Source organism: Aplosporella prunicola (assembly GCF_010093885.1).
Source record: "Aplosporella prunicola CBS 121167 unplaced genomic scaffold K452scaffold_29, whole genome shotgun sequence".
Lineage (NCBI taxonomy): Eukaryota > Fungi > Ascomycota > Dothideomycetes > Botryosphaeriales > Aplosporellaceae > Aplosporella > Aplosporella prunicola.
In genome coordinates, this window is record NW_022983557.1 from 64,118 (window position 1) to 82,641 (window position 18,524).

At 54.7% G+C, this 18,524-nt stretch overlaps 6 protein-coding genes across 6 annotated transcripts; 2 read left to right on the forward strand and 4 right to left on the reverse strand.

Moving 5' to 3' along the window:
* The first annotated feature begins 23 nt into the window (after window positions 1–23).
* On the forward strand, window positions 24–1,807 carry K452DRAFT_278409 (uncharacterized protein). Its single transcript, XM_033539364.1, has 4 exons — window positions 24–152; window positions 227–475; window positions 548–881; window positions 937–1,807. The coding sequence occupies exons 1-4, from the start codon at window positions 120–122 to the stop codon at window positions 1,545–1,547; spliced, it is 1,227 nt and encodes a 408-aa protein (XP_033393182.1). The 5' UTR covers window positions 24–119; the 3' UTR covers window positions 1,548–1,807.
* A 29-nt stretch (window positions 1,808–1,836) lies between these two features.
* On the reverse strand, window positions 1,837–3,368 carry K452DRAFT_321720 (uncharacterized protein). Its single transcript, XM_033544422.1, has 2 exons — window positions 2,709–3,368; window positions 1,837–2,610 (listed from the first exon to the last, which is right to left on the reverse strand). The coding sequence occupies exons 1-2, from the start codon at window positions 3,211–3,213 to the stop codon at window positions 2,036–2,038; spliced, it is 1,080 nt and encodes a 359-aa protein (XP_033393183.1). The 5' UTR covers window positions 3,214–3,368; the 3' UTR covers window positions 1,837–2,035.
* Window positions 3,369–3,507: 139 nt separating this feature from the next.
* K452DRAFT_257519 (uncharacterized protein) lies at window positions 3,508–6,907 on the reverse strand. The gene is made up of 5 exons (XM_033538436.1): window positions 6,562–6,907; window positions 6,357–6,487; window positions 6,120–6,292; window positions 5,399–5,975; window positions 3,508–5,349 (listed from the first exon to the last, which is right to left on the reverse strand). The coding sequence occupies exons 1-5, from the start codon at window positions 6,698–6,700 to the stop codon at window positions 3,658–3,660; spliced, it is 2,712 nt and encodes a 903-aa protein (XP_033393184.1). The 5' UTR covers window positions 6,701–6,907; the 3' UTR covers window positions 3,508–3,657.
* A 1,392-nt stretch (window positions 6,908–8,299) lies between these two features.
* On the reverse strand, window positions 8,300–8,987 carry K452DRAFT_291518 (uncharacterized protein). Its single transcript, XM_033541192.1, has 3 exons — window positions 8,845–8,987; window positions 8,680–8,782; window positions 8,300–8,491 (listed from the first exon to the last, which is right to left on the reverse strand). The coding sequence occupies exons 1-3, from the start codon at window positions 8,881–8,883 to the stop codon at window positions 8,406–8,408; spliced, it is 228 nt and encodes a 75-aa protein (XP_033393185.1). The 5' UTR covers window positions 8,884–8,987; the 3' UTR covers window positions 8,300–8,405.
* A 4,005-nt stretch (window positions 8,988–12,992) lies between these two features.
* On the reverse strand, window positions 12,993–13,877 carry K452DRAFT_235752 (uncharacterized protein; the record flags this gene model as incomplete). The annotated part of the gene is made up of 1 exon (XM_033537460.1): window positions 12,993–13,877. The coding sequence occupies one exon, from the start codon at window positions 13,875–13,877 to the stop codon at window positions 12,993–12,995; it is 885 nt and encodes a 294-aa protein (XP_033393186.1).
* An 899-nt stretch (window positions 13,878–14,776) lies between these two features.
* K452DRAFT_312294 (uncharacterized protein) lies at window positions 14,777–15,754 on the forward strand (the record flags this gene model as incomplete). The annotated part of the gene is made up of 2 exons (XM_033543547.1): window positions 14,777–14,860; window positions 14,909–15,754. 2 exons carry the CDS (start codon window positions 14,777–14,779, stop codon window positions 15,752–15,754), a joined length of 930 nt encoding a protein of 309 aa, XP_033393187.1.
* Window positions 15,755–18,524: the final 2,770 nt, after the last annotated feature.

Consider the following 18,524-nt stretch of genomic DNA (forward strand, 5'->3'; position numbering starts at 1 on the left):
TGCTTTATTTAACGCGCCTTTCATTCAAACAACAACCTTCGACTTTCCCCGACTAGCCTCTACCAGATACCGTCTGCCTCATCTCTTTGCACCACTCCGTCACCTCCACCATCGTCTCAATGGCTGCTCAGGTTCAGACTCCCTCTAAGAAGGTACATTCCATTGCCACGGCTCTCTCCCTCTGCACGCGTCTGTTCAGCATAACTAACCCGTATACCCTCTACAGGCTGCTGCCGACATGGCCGGTCTCAGCATGGACTCGCCTTCGAAGCTCGACTTCAACGGTACCCTCGAGTGGACCAATGACGAGGTCGCCCGTCCCATCGTCGGCATTCCCGACCTGCCCGACGAGCCCGTGGATGACGACGAGAAGCACCCCAGTGTTGCTGCCACCATCCGGAAGGAGGAGGCCCACGAGCCCCTCCTGCAGGAGAACCCGCACCGCTTTGTGCTCTTCCCCATCAAGTACCACGAGGTGGGTGATCAACAACACGCGACGCGTCTCGCGTCGACCATCGGGAACACCGAGCTGACGGAACACAAATAGATCTGGCAGATGTACAAGAAGGCTGAGGCGTCTTTCTGGACGGCCGAGGAGATTGATCTCTCCAAAGACCTTCACGACTGGAACAAGCGCCTGAACGACGACGAGCGCTTCTTCATTTCCCACGTGCTCGCTTTCTTCGCCGCGTCGGACGGTATCGTCAACGAGAACCTGGTCGAGCGTTTCAGCTCCGAGGTTCAGATCCCCGAAGCTCGCTGCTTCTACGGCTTCCAGATCATGATGGAGAACATCCACTCCGAGACTTACTCTCTGCTCATTGACACCTACATCAGCGAGCCTAAGCAGCGCAACTACCTTTTCAACGCCATTGACAACAGTACGTCCCACTACCTCTACGTGTCTACGCGAGCATCCACTAACGCGTCTCACAGTCCCTTGCATTAAGAAGAAGGCCGACTGGGCCCTGCGCTGGATCTGCGACAAGAACTCGACCTTTGCGTCGCGTCTGATCGCCTTCGCCGCCGTCGAGGGTATCTTCTTCAGCGGCTCGTTCGCGTCCATCTTCTGGCTCAAGAAGCGCGGCCTGATGCCCGGCCTTACCTTTTCCAACGAGCTCATCTCCCGTGACGAGGGCATGCACACCGACTTCGCGTGCCTGCTGTTCTCGCACATCAAGACCAAGCCCTCGCCCGCGGCCGTCGAGAAGATCATCTGCGAGGCCGTCGAGATCGAGCAGGAGTTCCTGTCGGACGCGTTGCCCGTCGCGCTGCTGGGCATGAACGCCAAGCTCATGTGCCAGTACATCGAGTTCGTCGCCGACCGCCTGCTGCTCGCCCTCGGCAACAAGAGGTACTACAACGCCACCAACCCGTTCGACTTCATGGAGAACATCTCCCTGGCCGGCAAGACCAACTTCTTTGAGAAGCGTGTCGGCGACTACCAGAAGGCCGGCGTCATGGAGAAGACGAACAAGAAGGCCGAGACGCCCACGGGCGCCCCCGCCGTCGTCAACGGTGACTTCGCCTTTGACGAGGACTTCTAGGCGCATCACCGCGTGACGTCGTGTCCTTTGTCTTTTCCAATCTTTTTTCTCTGTACTTGATATCCGTCGCTTTCTCTTCCATCATCACGACGGCATGCGACGGTAATGGACTGTCATGCCATTCAACTCTTCTCAACCAAAGAGGACATGTATTCATAGGCGTTAAAGGGACTGAGTAGTTTGGGTTAAGCCACTCTTGGAGTACTGTTTTTTTCAGATAATGAACGTCAACACGTAGATACCAATTCACGCATAACACTTTCAACTTGTTCGCATCTGTTGTAACAATGGTGGTTGCCCCGGGTGAGAAGACTCGGTTCATCATCATTCCACTCCATTTCTGTAGTCCATGCCTCTTGGCAGGACTCGTGCTAGACTATTCTTCATCTACACAAACGTATCTCATTCCCTCGCCCTCCGCCCCTTCACGACCAACCAGCCCGCTAGCCAGCCAGTCATCACCTCAGCACATCTAACATCTCAATCCTCTACAACTCAGTCTTCTCATCATCCTTCTTGAACAAACGCAGAATGTTGCTCCTGCTAACCAGATCATCCTCCTTCTCCGGTGCAACACCACCCTTCTTCAACAGGCCCTCCAAGCGAGCGAGCTCCTTATCGACATAGCCCGCATTGGCCGCCAGCTTCTCAAACACCTTGACATAGTACTCGTTATACTTGCCCTCAGCCTTAGCGGCGATCTTCTTGGCCTCCTTAACGCCCTTATCCCACGCGCCAGACTGGGCGTATTTTTGGACGAGGGAGTCGAAGGCGGCGATAGTGCCGCCGGTGGCGTCGAGGCGGCCGCCGGGGGCGCGGTGCGTGCCGGCGTGCTCGTTGACGTAGGCGACGAGGGCGGCTTCAGAGCGCCCGCCGCTGTAGTCGGTGGGCGAGGTGCTGCCGCGGGGGAAGAACTTGATCGTGGGGTAGGAGGAGACGCCTTGGTCTTGGGCGGTGGCTTTGGCGTTGGGGGCTTCGGCGTCGACTTTGGCGATGAGGACGGTGGGCTCGAGCGAGAAGTCTTGCGCGAGGGTTTCCCAGGTCGGAGCGAGGCTCTTGCAGTCTGTGGTGCGCGTGGTGCGTTAGTACAGGTTCGTGCTGGTGGTGCTGCTTGTAGGTAGGTAGGGAGAGGACGGGATGGGGAGGGAGGGGGAAACATACGACCGCACCAGGGCGCAGTAAACGCAACCAGGACGTCCTTGTCGCCACCAATCTCCTCCTTGAAGCTCTTATCATCCAGCATAACGACGGCACTAGGCGCCTTGGCCTTAACCTTCGCCCGCACGCCCGACTTCTCCGTCACAAACGCGCTCAAGCTCTCAAGGTCACGGCCGCCCTTATAGTCCTCGGGCGCGCCACCCTTGCCATCAAACCACTTGAGGGTGGGGAAGCCCTGGACGCCGAACTTCTGGCCCAGGGAGCGGTGCGCGTCGGCGTCGACCTTGGCGATGGCGACCTTGTCCGCCGCGTACCCGAACGCTTGCCCCAGCTCCTCGTACACCGGCGCCAGGTTCTTGCAGTGTCCGCACCATGGCGCGAAAAACTCTATCAGCGCCGGCTTGCCCGTCTGCGTGATTTCTTTGTCGAAGTTGTCCGGCGTCAGGTCGAGGACGGCGGCGGCGCTGGCGGCGCAGAGCGCCGCGAGCGTGCTGAGGAGGCGGACCATTGCGGCGTCTTTGTGTGTGTGGCTGCTGGCTGTGGTCCTGCGTTGGGTTTGGGGTGCGGTGCTCTGTCAATGAGTCCCCGAAATGGGTTGTTGTGGAGAATTTAAAAGTTGGGGTGTTTGACAGATACTTTGAGAGGCCAGCTGTCGCAGTGGCGATGGATGACGCCGCTCCCGCCCACCGCCAACGCCGCGCCTTATTAATCCTCGCTCCGCGTCGAAAGGCAACGTTTCATCAATCCAGCCAAGGCATTGATGTGCAGAATATCAAATGCAGACTTGTCGTCTCACGCCATTGCTTCCATCGTTCAAGGGTTGTTGACAGACATTACCACTATACAGGTCTCTAAGTGACGTTTGAACCACCAAGCACGTATCCATCCATGTTTCCATAGCACACCATCCAAGCATGCCCACCATCCAATATCCGCTATCCAGTGCATCTCCTCAAGACGTAGGCACGCCGCATTGCGTGCATAAAAGCGTGTGGCCCTCATCGTCAATCCGCGCAATGGCTTTGAACTCCGTGCCCCCGCACTCTTTGCACGTCACCTCCTGCTCCTCACCCTCCACCGCGCTGCTCTCCTCGCTGCTAAGACGGCTAACATAGCTTGCCTTCTTGGTCAGCGGCGGCTGCAGGTTCTTCTTATTATTTTCCAATTGGTTGCGCCATGTCGCCGGATTGTAGAACGCGTACGACTGCCCGCCGTGGATCATGAGCGGGTTGGCTTTGCTGCTGGGACTGTCGGGACTCATGAGGCCATGAGGGGGGGATATCACAGGCTCCGACACAGCGGCCGAGGGCCTCCTCCCCTCACTCGTCGTCACCCCCTCGTTCGTCGTCACCTTTACCAGGGGAGAACCTCCATCGACGCGAGCGTGTGACGAGCGTGCCGAAGAGGCGACAGAGAATTTGCTCGGCGACGCGCTCCGGACACTCTTTGCGCTCTTGTTGTCTGTGCTGCCACCGCCCCCGATATGTTGGCGCCAGGACAGAATGCGGTCGGCCGACGGCATTGTCGCAGTCGTCGCGGTCGAGTCACGCCGTGATCTAGCGCTGGCTTTTGTCTTGGTCGAGTTCGACCTTGCTCTAGACGAGCCCATCGTCCGCTTGGAGAAGACGGAGGATGTCTCCCAGCTGTCATTGCGCCGCTTGTCATAGGCACAGTCTTGCCGGAAGACTTTGATCTGCCCAGTATAGTCTGCCGTGACGATAATTTGACCGTCGGGATGTGTTGAACGCGCGGCATATGCAGGGGTCTCATGAAGCTTCCTGAAACTCGACTTGTGAGAAGCCGGTGTGCCTAGAGTATCCCCCTTGACGGATGCCGCCTTCGAGCTGACTGATTCCGCCTTGCTCACAAGCGTCACGGGAGGTGGGTTGCAGGTATCGTACAGAGGGTCTTCCGAATTGCTAAGCAGCTGGCGTGTCTTCGTCGGGGCAAGGATAGCGCATGTGGTGATTGAGGAATGCGCGTCGAACATCTCCACTGGCCGCTGGTTCCGATTCTGGTTCTCGCTGTCTGTAGGACCAGTTGTCCAAATATATGCCTTCCGGTCCTCGCTGCCGCAGATGACGAACCTACCGTCATCGCTGAAGCTCGCTCGGATTTGGCTAAAATTGTTCTGCTGGCCCCGGAACTTGATATCGAGGTTTTTGTCACGCCAGCTGTACAGACGAACGCGAGAGTCGTTGCTCGAAACTAACATTTTTAAGTCGGTAATGTCGGCTTCTCCGCTCAAATGCATCACCTGAATGCCCGTAATCTTGCTCCCCTTGGCGTTCTTTCCACGGGAGGACTTGACATGGATTTGCGTTTGGTACTTGAGCCCTTCCGTGTCGTAGAATAAACATAATCCGCTCAGCGTACCCGCTATCGCAGTTTTCCCGTCCGGGCTGAATGACACTGCCGTGATCATCTCCGGTAACTGGTTCCAAAAGGCAACGGATTTGTCGGGAATGCTCCAAAGGCGGAGTTTGGCGTCCAGCGATCCCGCTAGGAAGAACCGGTCGTCCTTGGGATGGAATTGGATCGATGGAACGAAATCAGCGTGTTTAAAGGTGCAGAGGCATTCAGACCTGCTGACATGCCACAGTCTTACGGTTTTGTCCATCGACGATGACAGGAGGAAGTTGTTCTAAGCTGGTCAATTGCGTCACATTATGGGTGTATACGTGATTGCATACCTTGCTCCAACTCAGATCTAGGATCGTCGACTCGTGCCCAGTGTATTCTCTGAATGTTTTGTTCTGGAAGACCGGAGCGTGCAAACGAAGCCCTTGGCCTCCGAAGGTCCCTGGCGTCGCTTCCTCAGACATTTCATGTGATCTCCGCTCCTCAGGCGTTGAGATGACAGCCCAGACGCGCACGACTTTGTCCTGTCCCCCTGCTGCGAGATATTTTCCGTCCTTGCTGAATTCCAGCGCCCACACAGGGTTCTGGCCCATTAACTGGCGATTGGCCGCACCCGGTCCCGCGCTCGTAGCTGGCCTTTGCCCTTCCTGCGGTTGTGGTTTCGCGCGCAATTCCTGCGCGACAAAAACATGGTCAAAGTTCCTCTCCGTCGTAAACCTTGAGCGAATCTTGATGTAATCCGGTGGTTGCGGATGCCGCGGATTGAACCCGACATTGTCTATCGGCTGCGAGAAGAGCTCTGCGTCCATACCTTCGGGTCGGAATTGGCCGAGTTCTTCTTCGTTGGCGCTAATGTCTTCGTCCTTTTTCTTGTTGCCCATTATGCGACTAAGGAATGACACTCCTTTCCTGCTCAATTATATGTCAGCCCTGGTTATCCGCGCCTCCAGCTTGCTCCTGCATGTGTTCGTCCGATAAGGGCCCAGCATCTTGATTTCGCAGGCTTCCCGAGCTGACAGAGTAGGAGGTCGGCGAGCAGGGCGTCGAGCATACCTCTTGTCCTTTGATGCTATGGATATCGTATCGCTTTTCGACACATCTCTGATACTCTTGGGCCCCGGCGAGCCATCTGAAGTGTAGGGTCGCGCGATGTTCGTAGAGTCTCCGCCGGATGGGCCAAACTGTCTGAGGACGTCCGTTGGGGTGTTGGTGCGTTTGAATATTTGCTGTGTGACCAGTCCGTCAGCTTACACCTGCACATGATCTCCCAGCCGCAGGATCGTGACCTACTTGCGACAGAGGGTCTATGGGCGCCCCCGACCCTGCACCTTCGGCGGAGCCATTATTGGCAGGATGCGTCGTGGAAGCGCTGGAATCTCTCCGGGGTTTCGTTGCAGGTGCCGCGCCCGCCTTCGATCGCGCTGTTCATGCCGTCAGCTACCGATGTGTGTTGAGCTCTCCGATGCCCGTGTCCCTTGCGCTTGGGTGTATTTACTTGAACTTGGTGTCGCGCTCCGACCTCCTTCCTCTCCGGCCTTGGGCGGCAGCGTCGACGGAGCTGGCGACGTGCTTAGGGGTATGGCATCTTGGCTGTGCGGGTTGGTGATGCGGATCGAGGGTAATTGGTCTGGCATTGTGGAATGTGTCGGGTAGGCTGTCTGCGTGAGGCGCTGCGACGGACCCCCGGGGTCATAATGGGTGTTTCAGTGTGGCGCAAGCTGGTCGATGTTGCTCGTCGACAAAGTAGGAATAATAGTGAGCATAATACAAAAAGATGGGCGAGCGGTGATACGGATACGCAGGACGTGGCTGTGGGGGATATGTGAGTGATTACGTTGCTAATCAAGCTGCAATTCCAGGTTACATTCGAGGAGACTGGAGATCCATCGGTTTGGCGCGTCAACCCCAAGCGGGACCAACGCCGCCCGTGACGTCGGCAGACGTCGGCAGACAAAAACCAAGGCCCAGACAAGCTCATGGGATCTCTCTAGGCACTTTTTTGCCCTGGTCCTTCTGCAGGTGACCACGATCGGCCATGTTTGTTCCTCCACCACCCCTCACCCCGAAAGCTCGCCTTGCCCCAGGTCTGGTACACTTGCGGGTGATCGACGACCACAGGACACTTCCTGTCACCGCCGATCGGAGTATTCGACTCCGTATCGATCTGGAGAAATGAATTCCTCCCTATTCGTATCCGTGGTTGTCGCGCTTTTCGTCTGGTCTACCTAGCGAGGATTTTCCTGCTGCACTTCCCCTCCATGCGACAAGACATCAGCTCGCATGCATCTCGACCAGTGAGAAACCGCACCATTCACGCTCGACTGCTAGCGTGAAGCTATGACATGGGCGAGAAGCATCGTTGGAACGCTTTCTGATTGGCTTGTACCCGTTTCTTTTCTATTTTTGGCTGTCTCTGGGGCTCTGCCACCCCTGACGAACTAGTAATCGGACGCGAAAGTAGGCCGCCTTAACCATGGCTTTGGAACCTGCATACGAGTCCCCTTCACTTCGCCAATGCTTTTGAAACTCTTATACGTACTTATAAAGTAGCAAGACGGGACCATCTGAACGCATGTCTTGTCCATTCCTTCTTTTTCGCATAGGGGCCTAGCAGAATACAATTCTGGGTGATGTACACTTGCGAGAAACAAGACCGCCATGAACTAAATGCTTTCTATAAGAGGCTTCTTGGCAAATCTAAGAATTCTGACGAACAAGAAAGCAACTAACGATAGTTTGGCTTTGGGTCTATTAGCTGCCTTCTTTGTCTCACCTCTTATAGGCTGGCCGGTATAAGCGAATAGCTCGCTTCTAGCTCGCCTCTACCGTAGTATAATACTATAGTTACGGACAGGGCACATATTGCCCTCTTAGAGTTAACGGTTTGAGATATATAGAATTTAATTAATTTTCGTTCCTATGTCTCAAATAAGCTTAGTTAGAACCCCTCACATCTGAAACCACCCTGATCCGCACTGAGTTGCAACTCCACCTTCAATAGTCAGGGTAGTCACTGTGGTGAGAACCTAAAGGCTTGAGCTTTCGTAGGTGTATTCGTTAATCAACCAGTTCAACTGCATTTGTAAATGTTATCACTTTGGAATTAATGTGAGTGTGGTTTTGTCTGCTGAGGATAAAGTGAGATGTTAACTCCCCGCAGATAACTGAGCTATCGTACGTGAGATAGCACGAGAAAGTAGCTGTCCAAGCAAAGAAAGTGAAAACAAGTTCGATGACAGCAGACTATATTTAATTTCTTCGAACTCCGTTCGCCAGCCCAAAGAGTACCCTGTCAAAACGCCAAATACTATGATTGCGAAAGACTGGCCGCAACGCATCTTATTTGTCCTCATCTTCGCTCTTCGGGTCACCACCAGCTTGAATCGTGCTTTCCAGAGCATCAAGACGGCGGCTCATGTCGTCCACTGTGAAGTGTTGGTTAGCTTAGAAGGACTTTCTCTCCCCTTGGGCGGAAGGTATGCACGTGATGAGAGGAAGTTGTTCAGTTCCCACCCAATAACTAGAAGACAAATAGAGCTCTCAGAATGATGAAATCGCAAAGAAGTCGAGAGCCAGTTGATTCATCTATGACTTTTTTTATTGTGGAACTTACTTTTCGCAATCAACTCGGACGAGACGTTGGAGAACTTGGAGGAAAGTTGGTTGAGCAGCTCATCGACAACAGCCGTGAGCTCTGCAGACGAACCCTCTTCGGTCTGTAGAGACTCTCCTTAGCCCCAGGGTACACATCCGACATTCGGGACACTCAGGGTCATACCTGCTTGTTGGAGGTGGATGATTCTGGGCGGTCCGACATGTCGAGGCGGAGCACAGGGATCTAGCTTCAGCGAGAGACCGAGAGGGGCGACGTGGATGCGATGATCGAGTATGGAGGCGGAGATGATCGAGTGCTTGATCGGGGTCAGGACGGTCGGGCAACCACAGCCGCGCGTGGTTCGGGTAGAGGTAGCGCACGGCCGGCACCGAAGGCGGTGAGTCTAGCACGCCAAACTGGTTAAATCGCAGGGTCGCGGCTTCGGGGAAAGCAAGACCAACAAAATTCCATCAACACACTCACAACCTTATCAGCTCATCACCAACTACAGATTCAATGGCGAGAAGTGCTTCGCCGAGAGTACGGATGCGCAGAGCAGCGCTGACATAACGCGGCTTCTAAGTCTGCAAGATGACGAGCATGAGCGGGCATTGGAAAGCGTCACGGCGCCGCTTGCAGTCAAACTTATCCGAACAGGCGGAATCAAGTTGAGTATGTATGTTTTTTTGTGTGTTGAAAGAGCTTGTATTGCGCTTTAAGAGGTGGTAACAAGGGTAAGACCTATTGCAACATTTTGCCGGTACTGCAGGGCCTTCTCTTACAAAGTCCTTGATTTATTCCGTCTAGGTCTCCGACTATCTCTTCGTTTGATGTTATGGGTCACGGATCATAGGTGCTTGGTATATCTCCTTCGAGTTCGTATCGTTCGTCCCGCTCTGTATACGTTGTTTAGACACTATACACAACCAAATCCGAGATTCGTTACCACTTACGATCCTCAACGACTTGACGCCGCCATTTCCTTAAGAGCTTGGGAATTTGTTTGATTATCCATGGGATTAGAATTACTCGTAGCATCACGCCGACTAGGAGACCGACAAGAGCAATAATAGCTTCTTTGCTCCACGACGAGTCCGTTTTACTGGATGCAGGTGCCATCTTGATGCGGTACGATGGTTCCAATGCGAAAACTGAAAATTTAAGATTGCTAGTAAAGGTAGCCAGGCGTGCCGGAGACTGACCGAAGCAGAGAGAAAGGAGTTCTGAAAGAATAGAACTTTATAAGGGCGCGTGGGTGAGAAAGCTGTCTAAAAGCCAAACGTTCATCATCGTGCCTAACTCGTATATTAGATATGGGGGGCTGTGCTAAGCGCCAATTAGATTCTCAGAATCTGTGCCACTGGATGATGATACACGATGCGTCGTTGTACAAGCATGACGGTCTGCAGCACGGCACGCCGCCTGCAGCACGGCGAGGACGGCGTGGCGTCAACTAAAATTGCACGGCGGGGCGAATAAGACGGCGGGGCGTCAACTACAAAGTGTACGGCGCACGACAAAAAGTACAGCCTTGCTGGGATGATCTGAAGTCTAGGGCTAGCAACAGTCCTTGGCAGGCCAGAAAGGCGTGACAACGCTTACCTCCACGCACGTCGAGGCGCGGGGTGGTGTGTACATACCATATGCGTGCGTTGAACGGGTAGGAAGGACAATAAGGCGGGGTGCTGCAACACTCAGCACGGCAATTTACGACCGACGGAGTGGTCGTGTAACGTGCGGGAGCCGGATGGCAAGGATCCGAGAGGTATGGAGGTAGCCGACTACCTACTACAGTGCTGCTGATTTTGCGACTGACTAGTGCCGTCGTTCTCTTCAATCATCCGGCTATCCCAACTTGGTTGCCTGGAACAGCGAATATGCTATATGGCCTGACAGATGGTCGCAGTGTATGCGAACGCGCTTTCGGCTTTCAGAACATAGATCGCTCACGTTCACAGCAGCAGCACAAGGCGCACTCACCCGCAACACTGTATTTGAGGACGGTTTATGCTTCCACACAGTTGGCTGTAACGACCGTTACCGTCAAGCGAGATTCACCGCCTAATGAGATAATGTGTGTACGGAGTAGAAGCGAAATCCGGCTAAGATATATAGAGTCGGTGTATGCTCTAAGACCTTTTTACCCATATCTACACTTCTAGAACTCAGGCTGTGAGTTAGGCAAGAAGTACTCTATAGGGATTGCTTATATCGTTCCCTATCTCGCTAGACGGTGGATCTCGGTTCGTGATGACGGACGTTACATTACTTTATCTCCGTTACTGATATTGCCTCCTGCTTACTCTACGGAATTCTCTCCTTTGCTTCGCATCAGCCCAATCATAATAAAGTGACAGGTGGCAATTTATTACGTGTATTTTTTTACTTGTACGAGGTATGAGCCTCACTCGATTGGTTGCTTTCGTTCTGTTGGCCTCTTTCTCTATTTATTAATATTCTTTAAATAATCCACTTCTTCCCCCTCATGTGACGATATTAAGCACTGACAATAGACGATTCATAGACATCATTCTTCATCATCCTTCGAGTTCGAACCGTTCGACCTGGCCTGGCTGTTCTGGTTCCGTAAACGTTGTTTAGCTTCTATGCGTAAATAATCTCGGGCTCCGTCACTTACGAGAAATGCGCACAACTCGCCGGCAATATCTAAAAAGCCTTGGGATTCGTGTGATCGTCCATGGAATTACAGGCAAGGTTATGCCAACTAGGATGCCGACAAGGGCAATGATGGCCTCTTTGCTCCATGAGAGCTCGGTTTCAGTCGACGTAGGTGCCATTGGTGACGTGGGTAAGCCGCAAGGCTTTTGATGTATGGGATTGCTGTTTAAGACACTTTATTTGGGGAAGTGGGTCGAGACGAAGACAAAACAATAAAAGAATTAAGAAGGTGTAAGCAACAAATTTGTTGCGGGAAAGTTGAGTCGGAAGGGAGGCAGAATCCTAAAAGCATTAAATATGCGTAAGCTTCAAAGCTGTCGGGGGTGGCGATGCCTGAATGGTAAGGGGAACAAAAAGCATTCCATGGTAGTTTGGGTGCCGGACGCGTCGGACCATCATAACTACTCTGCCAACACAGAAGCGTGGTTGGTGGAAGTCGGGCGGCTGAGGAGAGAGGAACAGGGTTCCAGGACCGAGAAAGCCTGTATTTAGGAGGGCCGGGCAGGGGATTGTAGGGGCGCTCTGACCACGTCGCCGTATTACATACTCCTCACAGCTGCCATAGGCCGCGTCGATTAGCACGGCGCTCGACGGCACGTAAGTCTCGTGGTCTCTTCTTCTAGAAGTATCGGCTCGCTTAGTAGCGCTACAGTATCGCATTCCTATACGCCTTACCCTAAAGGTTAATAGGTGCTCTTAGGGCTGTTAATTGCGCGCTAACCTGCTTATACCGTCGAGCTATATTGGCTGCAATATTTTTACTTTATTAAAGACGCCTGCCGGGCCCCCGCTAACGCTGACTCTTGCATATACACAGGCTCATCCGGCCGCTGGCTTGTCTCGAGTGCGCCGACTACTTAGGCTTCCTCTGCCCACGCCGGAGATGCGGTGCTTGCGGGAATCGGGTCGCCCGCGCAAACCTCACCGCCCTGACAAACCTATGCACGTCAAGCTGCGCCAGTGCTGGCCGTGCTGGAGTGGCGCAGTTTCCTACACGGGATCTACTTACTACGCTTATCTTCACCAACTTTCCATCTGCCACATTCGTCGGTCATGCCATCACTCGCATACTCATACGCTCCCCTACCCCAAGCGCTCTAAATGGTTGAAGAATTTGGCAAAACAATCACGTGCCAGAGTTCCTTTAGGACAACCCACATGGTGAGAGGCTTATCACTCAACTGTTTACTCGCACCATCTCGCGTATCTCGCGTCTACTTCTAAGCTGTAAATTACTGGCACTTTTCAAGTCGTTTATTTCCTTGTATTCAGTCTAATTCGCAATCGACACTAGCAGCTTGCTCGTTTTATCAAAGCTCACACAAAGTAACACTCGTGCTGGAACTGCTATCCTCACCGGAGAGGCCACTGAACAGCCCCGTCTGGACATTTGCTACTTTCATTGCCGCCGAATCTATATTGACTATACGAAGCCACAAAGGGTACGAACTCAGTTATGCACAGTCAGTCGCGGACTCAGCGATCCAGCATGCTTCTCAGTCCAGTACACGCCGGGGCTGACATCAGCACCCATGTCCAGCCCGGCACCCGAATTCGGTCTCGAACTCCGCCTCCCGCCTCCCGCCTCCCGCCCTCCGCTCCCGTCCCCGATCTCGCTCCACCTCGGACCCCGCACTTTCCAGATCCGCCACTCACGCTCCGCCAACACTTCCATCCTCACTCTCAACCTTCCACCAACCCGCCTGTCCCGGCAACACCTTCCGATCATGCCAGCAGCACCAGTTCACCGAGCCAAAGAAAATCGCTGCAGACGGTACCGCGAGCGCAACAGCTCCCATCGCGCTCCCGAACACCAGCACCCACGCCCACGCGAACCACGCCGGGTCGAGGTCGTGGTAGAGGATGCGAGTAAGTATCGGCGCGACAGGCACGGTCGAGAAGCCGTGCAGGGCGAAACCGGCGCCGGCGAAGGCTTCGGCAGCGATGACGCGGCGACGGAGCACACCATGCACGTGAGAGGGCGGGGTGAAATGGCGGTGGTGAGTGCGCCAGCGCAGCATGAGCGCGATGCCTGAGGCCGCGAGGAGCGAATCCGACGCGAAGGCGCCCCAGGCGACGATGTCCGCGGCGTGGTGGTGGAAGGGGTTGAAAGCGATGAGGATCGAGACTGCAGAAAGGGCCGTCCAGGCGAGGGCTATAAGGCGGCCGGGGTACAGGTACAGGAGGCGCGAGGGCAAGAGAACGCGCGCAGCGATGAGGAACTCGATGGCTTCGTGCTCGAGGAAGAAGAAGAGCTTGGGGGCGTCGATGTGCGTGTCCAGGAGGAAGAGGAGTGGCGCGGCGATGAAGGTCGAGGCGAAGACGACGGTGAGGAAGTGGAGGTCGAGAGCGCGGGCAGCGGAGAAGTTGCGCAGGGCGAAGAGGAGGCCGAAGACGGCGGCATGTTGGAAGAGGGCGGTGGCTGCGAGGAGGAGCTGCGCGTTGTAGAGGGAGGGGTCGCCGCCGCGGAGGAGCCAGGGGTTGGTGGTGTGTGGGAGGAGGGATGGTGAGTATGAGGAGTTTGAATTTCCACTCATTGGTATGCTAGGGAGGGGTGTGTAGGGTGGTGGGCATGTTCTTCAGTCTCTGGAGAGGCTTGCTATGGCATATAGACTGACTACTTCAAAGAAGCGCGCGCAGATTCTTTGTCCAATGGCTCGGCATACGTCTGCACGAGTCCCTACAGCAATTCTCTCGTCAACGGAAGCAAGGTGAGCTCACACTGGCAATCTTTTCCGTACTTGTTACCTCAGAGAATAACCCACAACAAGCAATTCGCCTGCGCGGTCTACAGAGTCTCCACGAAAATTCAGGAGACGACCATATTATAACCCAAGACCAAAAACACCATCCTTTCGAATAGAAGGCTCTCTGACTAAACTTTCCATTTATTCTACCTCGTCCAGGCCATATCATACACATGCCTACTCAATTAAAGCTTTCACTGTCTTCGCTCCGCCGCCATTCTGCCCAGAAAGTCCGCCACGAAAATTCAACTGTCCTTCTCGTCGTACTTTCTTTCAGCCTTAAGACAAAGCTGGCGCGCCACGGCGCCTCGATCATGCGGCTGGCCTACCTTAATTTTTTGTCCTGGGAAGATGTTAAGTCAACAGTCTGGCAGAAAGGCGTCTGCCATATCAATCTGCTGCTTTTGACTTGACCTGATACACTCACTCGCTCGATATTCCTCTCACTTGGAGCGTATTGCACGCTCCGTCCAGTCGTTCCTTTTTGGACCACCACTGATCCCACTGCAGATGTCTCTAGCTACATCCACACCACTCGTTTCCCGGATCCAAAGTGGCTGTCACTTACTTATTTTCGTCCTATTTTACTGTCGCGGACTCTCAGGTGTCTATCGATTTATCCAAACACATTTATAATTCCCAGAAAAGGCCCTTTAAGTGCCAGTCTTCCAATACTCATCACAGCCAAAATGAGCGTCGCCACTAGACGTCGTTCGTCAGTCATCAGGCTCGACATCCCCTACGAACACCACGCACCCGACCCGCTCCCCAAGGTACGCCACCCGTCTCCTTTCCATGTCAAAACTAACCCACACATACAGCTCCTTATCCCCCGCCCCAACGCCCCACCACCCCACGACAACTCCCTCCATCCGTACACGCACCTTCTCTCCGACCACCTCGCCTTCCGGCAGGCCGCCGAGCCCTGGCGCCCAGACCTCCCCGCAGCAGCACAGCAAGACCTCCACGCGATCGAGACGGCGTTCCCCGCTCTCCGGCACGCGCGCTCCGTCCGCGCCATGGCGGCATGGTTCGCCGCGCTCTGCACAGTGGACGACCTCGTCGAGGAGCTCGACGCAGGCAGCACGCTTGCAGCGCTGCAACAAGACGACATCCCGGGCGCCCCGCCATGCGGCAACGACAGCGAAGGCACCGTGTCCCGCGTCCGGCACATCACGCGCGCGCTCGATGCGCACTGGGGCGCGCTCTGGCCCCGCAGCAGCAGCACAGCGCGGCTCCGCGCCGCGGTGCGCGAGACCTGGGCGGCCATCGCGGCGGAAGCGCCGTTCCGGTGCGCGGGGGGCACGGCCGCTCTCACACCCGCCGCGTACATGGCGCTGCGGAGGCGGACGATCGGGATCGCGCCGCTGGTGGAGGTGCTGGTGCTGGACGCGCAGGAGCAGCAGCAGCAGCAGCAACCGCACGCACACACCTTCACCGAAAGCGCAGAAACCAATCCCGCTGACACAGAGCTGAAGCGCGAGCTCAGCCCCGCGCTGCTCGCGCTGCGGCTGCGGGGATGGAGGAGGGGGGATGGGAGGGCGTGGAGGTCGTCGTGGCGGAGGCGGTGGTCGGGTTCGTCGGGACGCATTTTTGGTGGGCGAGGGGCGCGGGGCGGTATGCGGTTGAGGTTGTGGTGGGGGAGGCGGGCGTGGATGCGTAGGTAGGGTTGGGGTGTTGGGGTGGTTGAATGAGAGTGTTTCGAAGAGTGTGGTGTGAATTGTGTAGTTGTGTGCTGTGCTTGTGTGCCGTGATTGTTTAGTTGGGTTGAGTGTTCAGTGGAAGAGAGTGAGGTGCAGGGCGGGAGCGACAGAGCACGAAAGAGGGTGAGCTATTGTAATTCTTAGGCATCACATCTAACGAGACAACGACAACAACTTTTATTTCCCTTAGGCGGTAGTAGGCAGCTTGCCAGCAGGTCAAAAAACGGCAAAAGAAAAACAACCAAACCAACATGTCAAAAACAAACACATCACCCAGCACGGCAAAAACAAAAAAGCCAGGACCCCCATTCAGCACTTACAGGTAAATCTCTTCTGAAGCGAGTCGCCAGAGAGTTTTATACGGGAATCGAACGCTGCAAAGAAGGTCCAGTACTGGACTAGGGTTTTATTATTAAACTACTAGACCAGTGACACTGACTTTTGTGAGTGGACTGGCGGAACGGGTATTTATGCACACCATTAACACACTGTGTGCAAGTGACGTCAGTGTCAAGCCTCTTGTGGTTTTCTTTGGGGAGGCTACTGTCGTTCTGCAGGAAAGCTCACCCGTCAACGTCACTCACGAGGTTCAACGACCACATCTGCCCGTGAATATACAATGTTTAGGGTGCATCAAGAAGGACCCACAACGAGCGCCGCCATCCTTCTCCCCAGCAGCATAATCGCCCCTCCGCGCCCTCTCACTTCGCGGACGTCAGGGTGGCGTTGATTCAGAAGAGAAAGAAGCTCATTGACCCCCGGGTTTCCTGCATAAGTCCTGAGAAGTTGCCAGCTTCACCTCTCACGGTTGGTGTTGGAGAAAGAGACACGGAGAGACACATCATCAGCTAACACTGGCGTTCTGCAATAGCAGCAGTTAACGGCATAGAACATCAACAAGCATACGCGATGCTCACCAGTGGTGCCGCTCTGCGCCTCTTCTGCCTCGGCTCAATCTTGGGTGGAACGAGCCCTCTTCCTATCCCTACCAACTTCCTCCTGCGTCTCCTTTAATTCCTGACGGATCTGCGCCATCTTCTGCGCCACTAGCTCAAACCCTTCGCCGGCCAGTTCAGAAACCAAAGCGTACGAAGCCATACTACCAAGGTCATTCCGAGCCGGAATAGCTCGTTCTCCCACCATTCGACCGATTGGTCTGACGTCTCGGCGAGCGCTTCTAGCATGGCTTAGTCGTGTTAAGACGGACTCCCCGATGCCATTGCCGGAAGCTGCGGGCTCGACTCGTTTACATGTACATGGCGAGCGCCGCCAAACCGGCAGACGTTCCTCTGCAGCTCCCCTCATCAGTTCTTCACAACTCATTCCGCCGCGCACTTCCTCCGACAAAGAAAGCAGAGGCGGCGATAACGGCAACTCAGGAAAGTTGTGCGCTGGAGTGCTGTCATACTCTTGACCCAGCTAGCCGTACAACAAGACGCAGTATAAAGAAAGTGGTTTAGACTTCCAAGTCCAGGTTGCAGCGCGTTAGTCCCGCTTTAGTCCCGCTTTACCGGTTACCGCCCCATGGACAGCAAAGCAGCCCGTACATGCGTGCGTATCTCGCAGTGCAGCGCAGTAGTGGTTGGCGGTAGGGATGCCCAACCACAGACCACTGCCACGCACTCACCAGCCACTGCCTACACCAGCAAGCCTCAGCAAGCCTCGCCTCATCTTGTTTTGACTCACTCGCGAGCACCCCAACCCAGCAGCACACAGACCCACACACAGACCCCCACCCACGACCCATCCCGCGCCCTCGGCCCGCCGCACCATAGCGCGCGGTCCCCGGGCGTCGGGCGCGCATCCGCTCCGTCAAACTTACCGCGCAATCCTTAATGAGCATCCCGGGCTCGGGCCCGTCATTAAGGCAGCGGCATGAATGATCGCGCGCGCCATGTTTAAAGCGTAAAACATCGGGGATTTGGACGTTAAGCACGGGGGGATCAAGTTTAAGCGTTAGCCAGCCGGTCAGCTGGATGCGCGTTTCTGATGCTTATCGCCTGTTTTGGGTTCCGTGGTTGCGGTTTCGCTCCGGCTGGGTGGTGTGGTGTGGTGTGCTGCTGGTCGTGTGCTGCGTGGGTGCGTGACTGTGTCTGTGGCTAGTTGGCTGGCTGCATGGGTGGCTGGTGCTTGGATGCGTGCGTGCGCGTATTCTTAGACACTGTGGCTAGAGTATCGTATATAAGCATTAGGACTACGGCTGTACAGTACTACAGTATATACTCTAATAGCTAGTAAATAGTATGCAGTAAATAGTATGTAGGTAGTCGGTATGTAGGTACGCAGAACGCACAGTCGTACATACGTATATAGCAGTAGAGGTATGCAAGCGTTCTAGGCCGTGAAAGAAAAAGAAGAAAGAACAAGAACCAAAGCAAGAACAGAAACGAAGTGCCGGCCAGCCGGCTACTAAGTCTTGTCTCTATAATGGATGGTGACGCTTGTTTTGGCGCAACGGCTTGCCGCTTGCGTCGTTTCGTTGGGCTGTGGCTGTAGACGGAAGGAAATGAAATGAACTGCGTGCGGTGCGTGGACGCGTGAGGGTTGGAAGGAAAAGACGGAGAGAGAAGTAGAAAGGAGGTGGAGAATAGAAAGAGGGAGGGAGGGATGGCAGCAGAGAGAGAGAGAGAGAGAGAAGCCAGAAAAGCAAAAGACCCAAAAAAAAAGCAGATTAAAGAAGAAAGAGGCAAACCCCAAACCTATGCACGCACGCTCGCTCGCTTGCTCCAATCAA

What these genes read in the sequence shown, in the direction of transcription:
- K452DRAFT_291518 (XM_033541192.1), bottom strand. Translation starts at nt 8,883, where the DNA reads ATGTCGGACCGCCCAGAATCATCCACCTCCAACAAGCAG. An exon ending in CATCCACCTCCAACAAGCAG is followed by an intron (nt 8,783 to 8,844) that starts GTATGACCCTGA and finishes GAGTCTCTACAG; the next exon opens with ACCGAAGAGGGTTCGTCTGC. An exon ending in GTCCGAGTTGATTGCGAAAA is followed by an intron (nt 8,492 to 8,679) that starts GTAAGTTCCACA and finishes AACACTTCACAG; the next exon opens with TGGACGACATGAGCCGCCGT.
- K452DRAFT_321720 (XM_033544422.1), bottom strand. Translation starts at nt 3,213, where the DNA reads ATGGTCCGCCTCCTCAGCACGCTCGCGGCGCTCTGCGCCGCCAGCGCC. An exon ending in TACTGCGCCCTGGTGCGGTC is followed by an intron (nt 2,611 to 2,708) that starts GTATGTTTCCCC and finishes CGCGCACCACAG; the next exon opens with ACTGCAAGAGCCTCGCTCCG.
- K452DRAFT_278409 (XM_033539364.1), top strand. Translation starts at nt 120, where the DNA reads ATGGCTGCTCAGGTTCAGACTCCCTCTAAGAAG. An exon ending in TTCAGACTCCCTCTAAGAAG is followed by an intron (nt 153 to 226) that starts GTACATTCCATT and finishes TACCCTCTACAG; the next exon opens with GCTGCTGCCGACATGGCCGG. An exon ending in TCCCCATCAAGTACCACGAG is followed by an intron (nt 476 to 547) that starts GTGGGTGATCAA and finishes GAACACAAATAG; the next exon opens with ATCTGGCAGATGTACAAGAA.
- K452DRAFT_257519 (XM_033538436.1), bottom strand. Translation starts at nt 6,700, where the DNA reads ATGCCAGACCAATTACCCTCGATCCGCATCACCAACCCGCACAGCCAA. An exon ending in CCATAGACCCTCTGTCGCAA is followed by an intron (nt 6,293 to 6,356) that starts GTAGGTCACGAT and finishes CTGGTCACACAG; the next exon opens with CAAATATTCAAACGCACCAA. An exon ending in ATAGCATCAAAGGACAAGAG is followed by an intron (nt 5,976 to 6,119) that starts GTATGCTCGACG and finishes ATAATTGAGCAG; the next exon opens with GAAAGGAGTGTCATTCCTTA.